The sequence below is a fragment of the Equus asinus genome, chromosome 13, assembly GCF_041296235.1.
Source record: "Equus asinus isolate D_3611 breed Donkey chromosome 13, EquAss-T2T_v2, whole genome shotgun sequence".
Taxonomy (NCBI): Eukaryota; Metazoa; Chordata; class Mammalia; order Perissodactyla; family Equidae; genus Equus; species Equus asinus.
In genome coordinates, this window is record NC_091802.1 from 17,043,719 (window position 1) to 17,056,208 (window position 12,490).

A 12,490-nucleotide genomic window follows, 5' to 3' on the forward strand; every position below is an offset into this window, starting at 1 on the left:
CAAGGTCATATTTACATCTCCCGTAGCTCACTGGGATGGGGTGGGGTGGAGAGATGGATTTGTCGAGCTAAGATTGGAGGCTGGATGAACTGCAGCCCTAGGGACACAGATGGGCAAATTAGACAAATATTTAGGAGATAGGGTTGTATTGGTGGGGTGGGGTGGGGTAAAAGAGAATAACAGCAGGTGCCCAACAAATATTTGTTGAAAGGATGGTTCACAGTATCTAACTTCTGTAGATAGTGGTGCTATTGTCTGAGACAGAATGGAAGGAACATTTTGAGGGGAGGAGAAAGTGAACTATTAAGAGATGTTTTCAAGGGGCCGGGCTTGTGGCACAGCAGTTATGTTCTCACGTTCCACTTCGGCAGCCTGGGGTTGGGTGGTTGGGACCCCAGGTGCGGACAAGCAGCGCTTGTCAAGCCATGCTGTGGCAGCCGTCCCACATATAAAGTAGAGGAAGATGGGCACAGATGTTAGTTCACGGCCAGTCTTCCTCAGCAAGAAGAGGAGGATTGGCGGCAGATGTTAGCTCAGGGCTAATCTTCCTCAAAAAAAAAAAAAGACGTTTTCAAAACAGTTTAGAGATGCATACAGAACAGCTGCCTAGAGGCAGCCCTCAGGCAGGTGGCTCTAGGAGGAAGAAGGGAAGGACTGAAGTTTGTCAAGTGGCAGTCACAACCTTGTGAGAGGGTGAGATTCTGCAAGGGCGTGGTAACTCGTTAGGTAACCAGCCAGGATCCCCCAAGCCTGCAGCGCCAGCAGTCTGAGCGAGGTTGCCAGTGGCGGGTTCACGGCGGCAGGGGGCGCCCTCGCATTGGGGGACGTGGAGCATCCTCTGGCTCTGGGATGCTAAGCCAGCTCCCAGAGCGTGGCAGGGATACCAAGCTGAATCTGGGGGAGACCGAGGGTCTCCTGAGGTAGGGCTACTGCCTTTGTCGGGGAGACGCAGCTGGGCACTTGAACGTCTAGAGCCCGGCCTCCACTCCCCTGTCCTGGCGGTTCCTTGGGGCAGGTCCAGCTCGCTGATCAGACTGGGCGTCCGGAGCCCTCCTGATCCCACGCGCTCTCCCGGAGGCCTGACTTGTGCTCAGAGCTTGGCGGTCTCCCCAGCGCCACTCTGCAGAGAGGGCCCTTACCTAAAAAGAGACTTACGGGGCGGCCCTTTCCTAAAGGAGGTGGAGGTGGCGCAGGACAGTGGGTACGGGTGGTCAACTCGGGCAGGGAGCATCAAGATGACCGGTGGGGGGGGGGTGTCTCCGAGGGTACCAAAGAGAGCGGGAACGGGGAGAGGGCGTAAGAGTCTGGATGAAGCACCAGAAGAGACACTGTCCTAGGGGACAGAGAAGCCCCACACTCCCACCTGGGTATCCCCGAGGAACACCTTCCAGGGACCGGGCAGATGGCACCCAGGAGAGGGATCAGTGAATCAGGAGAGCAGGGAAGAGGCACACCACGCCTGGAGAGAGGTCCGGGGATCCAGGATGTGCAGACACCGCCTGGATGGGGGACAGTGAGGGGAGGAGAGCGAGGAATCAGAACACAAAGCCCGAAGCTGCCAGGATGGCAGAACTGAGTGGGGAGGCGGCAGGAGCAGCAAGACCTACGCGGAGCCAGAACATCGGGGCGTGGTGCTCAGAGCAGAGGGGAAGCTGGGGACTATGTAGCGGGCCGTAGGAGAGCTGAGCGCGGAAGCCGAGCTGGGTGCGCAAGGAGGACAGGCATGCAACTGGGGAAGTCCGGGGGCGCCGAAACGCCAAGCCGGGTTCCAATCCAGGGGCAGGGCTTCGGGGTGAGGCTCCGGACAGGCGATGGAGCAATATACCCGGGGGTTCCCGCCCGGCCGCGACTCCAGTTTAAGGCGGCAGAGCAGAACCACTGCCTGGCGGTGCCCCCGGCCCCCCCAGCTCCCTTGTTTGTCTCAAGTCCGGCCGGAACCGGCTTCGGCTCGCCGCCGGGCGGGCGGGTGGCTGCTGATTGGTCTACGCCTGTTTCCAGCCCCCACTCAGCCAATCAGTGCGCAGCAGTGTTTTCATCTTCGCGTCGGAATAAAAGGGCTGGAATAAAAGGGGGCAGAAAAGGCGCCGGCCGGGCCCGACACACACCAGTAGGAGCCAGGTGAGCCGGGTTCTGGGGGTCCGGGCTGTGGGCAAGGGTGCGGTGGGCAGAAGGCGCACGAGTAGGGACGTAGGGAGATGTGTGAATATGAGACTGGATGGACGAGGAGCCGCCAGGGAAGAGATGAGGAAGAGAGGAGGGAGGTAGAGGATGGAGGGAAGGGGGTCCACTTCCATGGAAACGGGCTAATTGCCGAGGAAACGGCCTGGGATGGGGGTCGCGCAAGCTGCTCGCGCCGCCGGTTTGAACCGGCTTCGCCTCTCCCATGCGGGGTTCGCGTGGCCGCAGCGCCTAGCGACCTAGACGGCGACCAATGGCGCCGCAGTTCCTGTGCCGCTGGGCCAATGAGCGAGCCGTGGGCGGGTCGTTCCGGAGCTCGGTGCGCTGATCTTGTGGTTGAAGGAACAGCTCCGGGAAAGGGTCTCGAGAGCGGGTGGGAGGGTGCCTGTCAGGGTCTCCGAGAGTGGCAGCCCTCAGGTATGCCCATGCCTGGGTATCCGGACCTCAAGCCGCCTGCCCTGTCAGCCTCCAACCTATGTCAGTCCTGCTGGGAGCCAGGACTAATTCCACGTCCCTGAGCATGTGTTAGCTCCTTCTGCTTCTGTGCCTCAGTTTACCTCTCAGTGAGCTGAGGGAGAAGTCTCCCTGCCTGGCCGAGGCGGCTCTCCCGTAGCCGAGGGCAGACGTACGAGCCAGCCGCGGAGAGGTTGGCCCGGGGCCGGGGCCGGGCTGGGGCTTCCTTCGCTGCGCGCGCCTACAGTCCCGGCCGCGGAGGGGTGACGAGCTCCGCGCGCTGCGGCAGCGGCCGGGTTTGGCCGCACTGGCTGGGCAGGGCCGGGCGCTGACGCCGAGGTCTGTGCGCAGGTGGCTGCAGAGCCGAAGCCGGGCCGCCGCGCCGCGCCATGGCGCCCACCCTGGCCACTGCCCATCGGCGGCGCTGGTGGATGGCCTGCACGGCCGTGTTGGAAAACCTCCTCTTCTCGGCAGTCCTCCTGGGCTGGGGCTCGCTGCTCATCATGCTCAAGTCGGAAGGCTTTTACTCCCACCTGTGTACTGAGCCAGGTGAGACGGGCACCTCGGGCTCGGGGTGGTTCCTGGAGTGGGGGCTTTGGGAGAGGGCGGGATGGCGGAGAAGACCTAGTCAGCAATGCCACCTCACGACCCGGCACCTCCCAGTTAGCAGAAGGCCCGTTTGATCGTCACCCGGCTCTGCTGGGTGCATATCCTTGTCCCGGTTTTGTGGATGAAGAAACTGAGGCTCAAACAGATCCTCTGATTTGTCCAAGGCCACCCAGCTGGGGACTGTGATAGATCTAGAAGCCCCGAGTCCAGGATGTTCTTTCCACCACCTGGGAACATTGCTGGGCTCCTCTCCTCCCGGTCCCTAGCACATCACTCGCCTCGCGGTAAACATGTTGCTGCCTGACTGTGAGAAAGAGGAACTCCTGACTTGGTGGCTGGGGTGCAGCAAGAGAGAGGAAGTGGTTTGGCCTCCACCCCATGCAAGGTTCATCTAGAATCGAGTTGTTTTTTTTAGTCAGGCCGTTATGGGGTCTCTTAAGGGCTTGTTGGATACAATTGCTTGTCTATTTTTGCTGCTTTATGATTTTCCAAAGGACATTTCCTCCCACAGGCTGTAAGAACATCTCGGTGGCCTTCTACCTCCCATGGCAGGGAGGAGAAGAGAGGCAAAGCAGGTATTTAGGGAAATGATACTAGGTCTGTCCTGTCCCTTTGCTGCACCATTGGTGTTGCTGAATACCAACTGAGGATGCTTGTCTACAAGAAATCTAACCCCCGCCCCTACCTTCACACACCCCCACTGCATTTGAGGATCCTAATTGCCGCAGGTCAGTGGGTGCAGCCTGACAGTGGGGTCCAAGTGGCTCACAACCTCTACTCTCCACCCACCCCTGCTTCCTGGGTAACCTTGATAGGAAACGTTTCCCTCTGCCCTCTCCCTGTGCCCAACAGTGGCTCCTAATAGTTGGACTCCGTAATGTCTCTCCCTGGTGCCTTTGTCAGCCAGCCCCTGCCCAGGTCCCCTTAGATGGAGCTAGCCCAAGTTTGACCCCTCAAATCGCACGACTGGCATGATTTTTCTTCCTAGAGTTCTAACTTTGGGGGAAGAGAAAGCTTTGGACCAGCTCGTGCTGCCTGTAACCCCATTTAGAACCGTCCCTGTTTCCCTTCTCTGGTCATCTCAGGAGATTCCTGAGTGTTCCAGTCTCTAGGAGAGCTTTGCTGGAGAGGTTAAGGGCAGGAGAAAGGGAGGAGTTGCAGAGGCCGCCTGGGAGAAGGCAGAAAGTATATCATTTATAACCTTTAGCCTTTAGCCACTGAGAAATATTTCCTAATAGCTTAAGGGTTCTTGGCAGACCTTTCCTCACATCAGCAAGAAATCTTGGGAGATGGGAGAGTCGTTCAGACCTTGTTCCTTGAACAAGCTTTCTGCTTTGCCTAAGAGATGTTAGGAGATTAATGACTTTCTGGAAGGAACAGGTTAGAGGATTTGGCTCCTCCTCTCCCTCCCTCTCCCTTTTAGATCATGACCCTTTCTGCTTGCCTCCCTGATGGGCTCTCTCAGGCTGCACAGAGGGTTTAAAAAACGGAAAGAAACGTCATTATCCTCAGATGAAGCTTTTAGCATCTCATCCAGACTGGAGGACTGTCATATATCTATATCTATATATTTTTTTGGCCCCAGTGTGGTGTCAAAAGGCCAGATTCTAAGGCTTTTCCCCCGTTTGTCCACTGATTTATTTTATTTTATGATGTTGGCACCGTCACGCCTGGTCACTTCACTCCTGCCTCAGCCTTGCCTGCTTCCTTCATCTGAGTGGGCGGAGTCCCAGAGACTGTGCCGTCACAGTGCTGAGTTGGTGTTTAAACCTTTGAGAGGCTTGACGGTCCTTTCTATAAACCAAAGTGAAGGTGAAGGGTCAAGAGTGTGGGTTGAACATCAACTTCTTATCCCGTGTCTTTGCTCTTACCTCTAATTTTGGTTTTTCTGACTATCTAGGAAACCTGCTGACCCAGCATCCTCGCCAGGCAGGCCTGCTGGTTCCACGCAGCTTATCAGTCTGGCCTCCCCGTTCTTTGCTTCTTGGAGTCCGTGTAACCTGTTGCTTTTCAGGCCAGGAATCCCCCGGCCTTGTCTGACTGGGAGTGAGTGGAGGATTTAGGGTCAAGGCTTCTGCTTAGGCCTGCTATTTTCAAACTTGGTGGATGGCTGACTTGCAGAGAAGCAGTTGGGCCATTTATTGACTTTATTGAATTAGACTTGTGAAAAGCTGACCAGTCTACGTACGGCTGATTGAGATGCAAATTTGTCAGCTTTTTGTTGCTTTTCAGTCTCATGCTTTGGTTTGATTGTTCCCTAAAGTAAATTTGCCTGAACCTGTTGAAAGGTTCTCAGAACTCTTTCTTGGGACTCCAGCCAGAATCCTGCCACAGACGTGGTGTTGGGTTCCAGCTTGGTGAGGTGGGAGAAGGAAAGAAAGCCCATGTCTCTCTTGCCCCTCAGCTCTTTTTGCCCTGCCCTCCAGACGGGCAGGACTTTGACAGGGCCAGGGCATTTGGGCTTTGCCTCTGCAGTCCCCCTGGTGTAGACAGAAGACCGGCTGGATTCCCAGCCTGGGAAGAACGGGGTTTTCCCAATACTGTGTCCTTTTGGCCTCTGGATGGCCGCTGTAACCACCCATGTCTGACCTCTTTCTTCATTTTCTCTGTCATTTGGTGGCCCACTTTGACAGGTCAGCTTACGGGGCTGGTGGTACCTGTGGATGTTTAATCTACTCTTTCATCTAACGTACGCCTTCAGTAAACGTTTATTTTTTATTTATTTTAAAGATTTTATTTTTCCTTTTTCTCCCCAAAGTCCCCCAGTACATAGTTGTATATTTTTTTAGTTGTGGGTTCTTCCAGTTGTGGCATGTGGGACGCCGACTCAGCATGGCGTGATGAGCGGTGCCGTTTCCGCGCCCAGGATCCGAACCGGCGAAACCCTAGGCCACTGAAGGGGAGTGTGTGAACTTAACCACTTGGCCACGGAGCCGGCCCAGTAAACGTTTATTGATGTGCTGTGCTGGGGGTATAGAGCAGTCTTGGCCCTCAGGGAGTCTGCAGTCTGCCAGCGTCAAACAAATCATCACACACAGACCTGTATAATTCCAAGTGGTGGTTGGGACTCCAACAGAGAGGCAGGTGCCAGAAGCAAGAGTGACAGTGGGGGTCTGGTTCATCTTGGGTGGGAGGGCTTCTTTGATGTTTAGGCAGAAGTGTTGAGGGTGAGGAGGAGAGAAAGGACTGGCAAGGCAGGAGATGACTGGAGAGGTGGAAAGGGGCCGAGGCCTGCACGGCCTGGGAGGCCACTTGGGGAGACGGAGTTTTGTTCCAAAGGCAGGAAGAAGCAGTGGAGGCAGAGGGCGATGATCAGACTCACCTATTAAATTCTTAGGAATTGTTGAAAGCTTCCCACATGCTGGGCGTTAGGCGGGGTGGGGGCTATGAAGATGGGAGGTGTGGCCTCTGCCTGAGGAAGTCACAGTCCAGTCCGGCCATGGACACTAAGGCAGCCCCCAGTTCTGTGCTCTTGACCACTGCAGTCACTCTGTTTGTGGTGGCAGGGGAGCTGTACCCCTCACTGAAACAAAACAGGAGGCTGACCCCTGGGGCCCTGAGAGGGCAGAGGGGCTGCCATCACCCAGGGAAGCAGGGCCAGGGTTAGTCCCCACCAGGCTGGGCTGAGACTGCAGATGTGGACAGGAGACATTCCCAGATGCTTGGAGGCCCTCCTTTTGTATGGTCTCCTCCCACACCTGAAGGCCAGTGATTGATAGCTTTTGAAACCCACCCTTTCACTTGATATTGCTTTTTATTGACTTTCATTGCTTTTTGACTTTTGCTTCATTTGACTTTTATTGCTTTTTATTGCTTTTTATATGACTTTTTACTTTTCCCCCTCAGTTTATTTTGCGTTAAGAGAAATAAAATTTTGTAACAACACGTAAGAAAGTCTAAAGGTTGGTGCCTACAGCCTCAGGATGTGTCACAGAGAGGAGCTGGCGCCCTCTGCCCTCCCCACCAACCCTGCCTTCCTCTTTCCCACGTCATGACCTAATTTCCCTTCCCAACATCCGCTGCCCCCATCTAGCTTCTTGGTGTTCCATTAAGGCCTTGTCCAGCTTGAGTTGGCTTTCAGGGACCTCATGAGAAGGTCTTAGGGGCAGTCCCATTCTCACTAGGTGACAGTAAGGACCACCTGGTGTTGCCCCCGACTCTGTGACAGCCTTGTAACATCTCCAGTCTCTCAGCATTTTCTTTATGACATGCCTCTAACCCAGGTGGTGCAGCGTCAGCACAGCCTGAAGCTTAGAAGTAGGAGCTTCAGGGTCCGACAGCCTGGATTCAAGTCCAGCTTCCCCATGTACCATCTATGAGACTCAGGCAGCGGCTTACCTGCTCTGAAACTCCTGGTATCCTGTGTGGAATATGGGGTGGGGTGGGAGGGCGCTACGTGACACAGGGACAAATAGCATTGAACGCAGTGGCCATGCCACACAGGCACTCTGTGACCACAGCCAGGGGCTCGGTGCTGGCCTACCCAGGATGGCTGTCTGACTGCCTGTGTCCTGCCGCTTGTTTGCTCTGTGTCTGAGACTGACCTCTCCCTTACATCCCCCCTGCTGGACTGAGATGCTGCTTCCTGTTGCCGGATAGACTAAGGATTTGAGAGCGACAGGAGATCCTGGGGCAGGGACCATCAGCAGGGAGGTCCAGGGGCCTGGACCCGGGGAGGGGGGCTCAGTAAGCAGCTGGTCAGAGAAGGGGGCTGCTTAGGAATTTAGAGGGGCCTCCAGCCAAGGGCCCTCTGGCTCTCTCGAGCCAGTTATCACCGGACCGGTTACTCTGGAGGCTCCCCACTCCCTTTGTTTCCATGGGGTGGGGGGCCCCTCTTTGACCTAGGCATGTCAGGGGAGCCTGAGTGGGGTCACAGCACCCTCTTTTCTCCCCCGCTTTCTCTGTAAAGGTTTTGTGTGTGAGTCTTCTGTGAGTAGTACCAAACAGTGCAGGCATTGTTTTGTTTTCCCTGCCCCTGGGTCTCCTCTGAAGCAGCCTGTTCTCGGCACACTCTGGCCACGCCAATTCCTTGCCTGTCTTCTTGGTTCACCTTCCCTGCCTGGGCTGGACTGGGCTGGGCCACTCTGGCAGCCCCCTGCGGAGGTGTCTGTTTAATAAACAGGTGCAGGGGAGGTGCAGAGCAAGCTGGGCTGGAGTGAGGGCTAGCTCCAGGCTGGGAGCAGAGGGGCACCCTGGGAGCTTGGCACTTCCTGGGTGCTTGTTTGTTTGTGTGTCTCTGGCTCACACTGGCCCAGGTGGGAGCAGAGGGAGAGGAGCAGCCTGGGTGTGACTGTTTGGGCATCTGCTGGATCTGTGATTATTCGTGTGGGCTGTTTACTGCCAACAAAGCTGCTGGGCTCACTGAACGTTTAGTTCCCTCTGGGAGCTGGGGACACTCTTGTGTTGTTCCATGGACAGACAGGAGAGGCCACTGAGACTCCTCGCCCCCTGGCTCGTCTGTTGCTGGACATCACTGCCTGGAGGCAGGAGGGCACAGGGCCCTGTTGGCAGGGATTTGTTTAAGAAGAGAAGGCTGGTGGCCCAAAGTGTAAGGTCCCTGCTCCTGTGTGTAGTGGCTCTAGGATGAAAAACAGGAGGGAAAGATACCCTCCCCTCTACTCTGACCTCTCTTCTCGTGAGCCCCCCTGTCTAGTTCAGGGGTGACCAGATCTCTAAACAATTCAAGATGTTTCTGCCCCCATCCCCACTTAGAGCAAATCAGGGAGACTGCCGTGGGTACATTGCCTTGGGATTTTATCTTCTCTCTCTCGGAGAGTAGAGTCGTGGATTTAGGGGTCCAGCTGTGGTTCCTCTCTGGGGAACCTGGGGGCAGGAGACCCTGGTGCCTCTACTCGTAGTAGTGCTGCCTCAGCCCCTCCACTCTGTCCAGCTAGGGCTCCCTGCTTATAGCAGCAGACCCTGCAGCTCTCCAAGCCCTGAGTTATTTTGTGTCCCCTAATGGCCCTATATGGCCACAGTCAGGTCTCAGAGGCCAGTGATCCTGGACCCCTGGGCTCCCTCTCTAACCCTCCTCTCTGTCGCACCCGTGCTGGTTGGCTCATATCTGCACACCACCCTGGAAATGGCTGTTGCTATGCAGAGACCCTGTCCTTCCACTTCACATCTAGTTCCTGTTGCTGCTGGTACAGCTGACACCTGAAACCAGTGCCAACCTGTGAAGCAACTCTGCCTTTCCAGAAACAGCCCCACAGCGGATGAGCAGTTCAGGCCTGCCGGCTCAGGCAGTCTGTGTGACATTCTGAGCTGGGTCCTGATGGGCTCAGATGACCCTGTTTGTCTTGCGTTTTCGCTGCCTGGGTGGTGGGGCTTCTTTTGGAAGACTGAGAGAAATCGCCAGGGTAGAGGTCGGGGTGGGAATCTGATTTGTTAGATTTCACTTCTGTGGCTTCAGGAGGTTAACATTGCTGCTATAATCTCCTTAAATCCTCTCTGTCTTCAGCTTGGTCCCGTATGTCCTATTTCCTTTCTTCTCTTTTGATCCTTTTGGCCATTGTGATTTGATTCTATTGTTTTTATTCATTCAGTAAACAACAAACATATGCCAGGATCTGGTTGAGGTGCTGGGGACACAGGTGACTAGAACATAGATGCTGCCCTTCAGGGCTCCCAGCCCTGACTAGACACGAATTCGTACCATCACACAGTGACGGACCTCTGCTCCCAGTTACTACATCTGGCTCTGCTGCCAGCCAGTTGCAGCACTCACCCCATCCTGAGCCTCCAATACTAGTAATCATAATAATGGCAAAAACAATAACTCTCAGCTGTTATTTATGAAGCACTTTTTATGCCTGTGTGAGTCCTAGAATGTTATCTACTTTTTCTTACTTATCTTCCCCAAAACTCTAGGAGGTAGATACTATTGTTATATTATCCCCATTTTACCAGTAAAGAAACTGAGATAGAGTGAGATTGTCACTTTTCCAAGGTTATATAAATAGGAAGTGGAGGAACCAAAATTGGAACCCAGAGGCTAGTTCCCACACCTCACCCTCCGTCAACATGCCCCCAGCAGGGCTTCTTGGGCAGAAGTTGGCATATGACATGATTCACCCGAAGTGCATCCTTTTCTGTGACGTTGGGGGCAGCCCTGAGAGGCCCCGGCAGGCCTCTGCAGACCTCAGCTTTACAGCCCTGGCGCCAGAGGGCTGCAGTCCAGAGGCACGCGGTTATCTGAAGAGAGGTATTTCCTTGACTCTCCCGGTGTGACCTCGCATCTAATCAGAGGCTGCTCCTCTATCTGCAGGATTAGTCAGCATCTCTTAACTAGCAGTCCCAGAGAGGAGAGAGTTCCTCAGCCTCATTCCCAGCAGCCTGTCCCCCACCCTCCCGCCCTCAGCTGCCGCAGCCCTTTTTCCCATTGCTGTTGTCTTGGTGCCGGGTGGACTTTGGAGGGGCCGTTAAGGGCTGGGATTGCAGCACAGGCATGGCCACAGGTGACAGCCACATAATGACCCCAGCAAGAAAAATAAGAAAGGTGCATCTCAACAAGTGAAAGCAAAAAACTTTGGACTGTTAAGAAAAGAAACCCCTTTCCCAAGGGGTTCTGCAACACAGTGTATGTGGTGGTTATGCTATGAAAATGTCAGGGGAGGAGGTGGCATGTGGAGGAGGTGTGTTTGAGAAGTCTGCTTGGCACTCATTCTTCTCCAAACTGGCCAAGGAGGACCAGGGCATTGCAGTGAGACCAGCGCCTTATCCTTCCCAGGTGGACTAGGGTTGGCCTCCTGTGTGCTGGCTGTAGCCTGTTTCTATGGACAGAGCTGCTGAGAAGGCTCTGGCCAGGCTGGGGCCCCACAGCCAAGGCTGGATTCTGAGGCCTACTGTTCTAGGGTACAGGGTACAGGTTACTCCAGAATGGGAATCCCAACCTGGGGCTCATGTGCTTTAAGGGATATGTGAAGCCCCTGAAATTGTGGGTAAGACTTTGTGCATTTTTTGGGACTCAGGAGCATAGCTTTCTTTATTGGGTTTGCCAAAGTGTCTGTAACTCCGAAAAATGTTAAGAACCTCTGCATTTTTGCTCCAGTTGGCTTGGGTCAGATAGACATCCAGGCCTGCTTTGGGGTAGCCTGAGTCCTCAAGGGGCCCAGAGCCAGGCCTACCATTCCCAGTGGGGCAACTCTGAATGTGCACCTACCTGTCTGATCTTTGGGAATCTCTGCTATGACCCTGTGATCAGAGTTCCCTCCCTCTACACACACAGAGAATGTCACCAACGGCACAGTCGGGGGCACAGCAGAGCTGGAGCACGAGGTGGTGAGCTGGATGAATGGCTGGCTCAGCTGCAAGGCCCAGGACGAGATGCTCAACTTGGCCTTCACTGTGGGCTCCTTCCTGCTCAGTGCCATCACTCTGCCCCTGGGCATCGTCATGGACAAGTACGGCCCAAGGAAGCTCAGGCTGCTGGGCAGGTCAGTGTGGGGATAGGGGGCAGGCAGATGGACCCCTGGGCTGTATTCCCCACTCTAGGGAATCCTGGTACCTACTATCAGGTGCACTGTGGAGCTCCCTAAATGCCTGCCCAGACTTGAGATCCTACCCCATCTCCCACCAAATCAGTAGGTACTGTGATGCTTGCAGTGTGCCAATACTGCATAAAAAAAGGCACATGGGGGCCGGCCCTGTGGCTGAGTGGTTAAGTTTGCGCGCTCCGCTGCGGCGGCCCAGGGTTTCGCCAGTTCGGATCCTGGGTGCAGACATGGCACTGCTCATCAGGCCATGTTGAGGCAGCATCCCACATGCCACAACTAGAAGGACCTGCAACTAAGATATACAACTATATACGAGGAGGGGGTTGGGAACATAAAGCAGGGAAAAAAGAAAAAAAGACTGGCAATAGTTGTTAGCTCAGGTGCCAATCTTTAAAAAAAAAAATTTAAAAATTTAAAAAAGGGGCCAGCCCTGTGGCACAGCGGTTAAGTTTGCACGTTCTGCTTCTCAGCGGCCCGGAGTTCGCCGGTTCGGATCCCAGGTGTGGACATTGCACTGCTTGGCAAAAGCCATGCTGTGATAGGCGTCCCACGTATAAAGTAGAGGAAGATGGGCATGGATGTTAGCTCAGGGCCAGTCTTCCTCAGCCAAAAGAGGAGGATTGGCAGTAGTTAGCTCAGGATTAATCTTCTTCAACAACAACAACAAAAAGGCACATGGCCCCAAGCCTGCCTGGGAGAGCCTGGAGTTGCTTATCATTAAATACATTGGTTTCCCCCCCAGTCTTTGACCTTCC

At 54.8% G+C, this 12,490-nt stretch overlaps 1 protein-coding gene across 8 annotated transcripts in view; it reads left to right on the forward strand.

The window, feature by feature from the left end:
• The first annotated feature begins 1,690 nt into the window (after positions 1-1,690).
• SLC43A2 (solute carrier family 43 member 2) overlaps positions 1,691-12,490 on the forward strand; it is a 42,525-nt gene continuing 31,725 nt past the window's right edge. For 2 of the 8 annotated variants that reach the window (XM_014826948.3, XM_070482611.1), the window contains exons 1-3: positions 1,691-2,118; positions 2,983-3,180; positions 11,468-11,675. In XM_014826948.3, the coding sequence (XP_014682434.1) occupies positions 3,021-3,180; positions 11,468-11,675 (368 nt within the window). In that variant the 5' untranslated portion in view covers positions 1,691-2,118; positions 2,983-3,020. Of the gene's footprint in view, positions 2,119-2,469; positions 2,825-2,982; positions 3,181-11,467; positions 11,676-12,490 lie in introns of those variants that run through there. The other 6 variants (XM_014826944.3, XM_014826945.3, XM_014826947.3 and 3 more) reach the window with 5 other exon arrangements.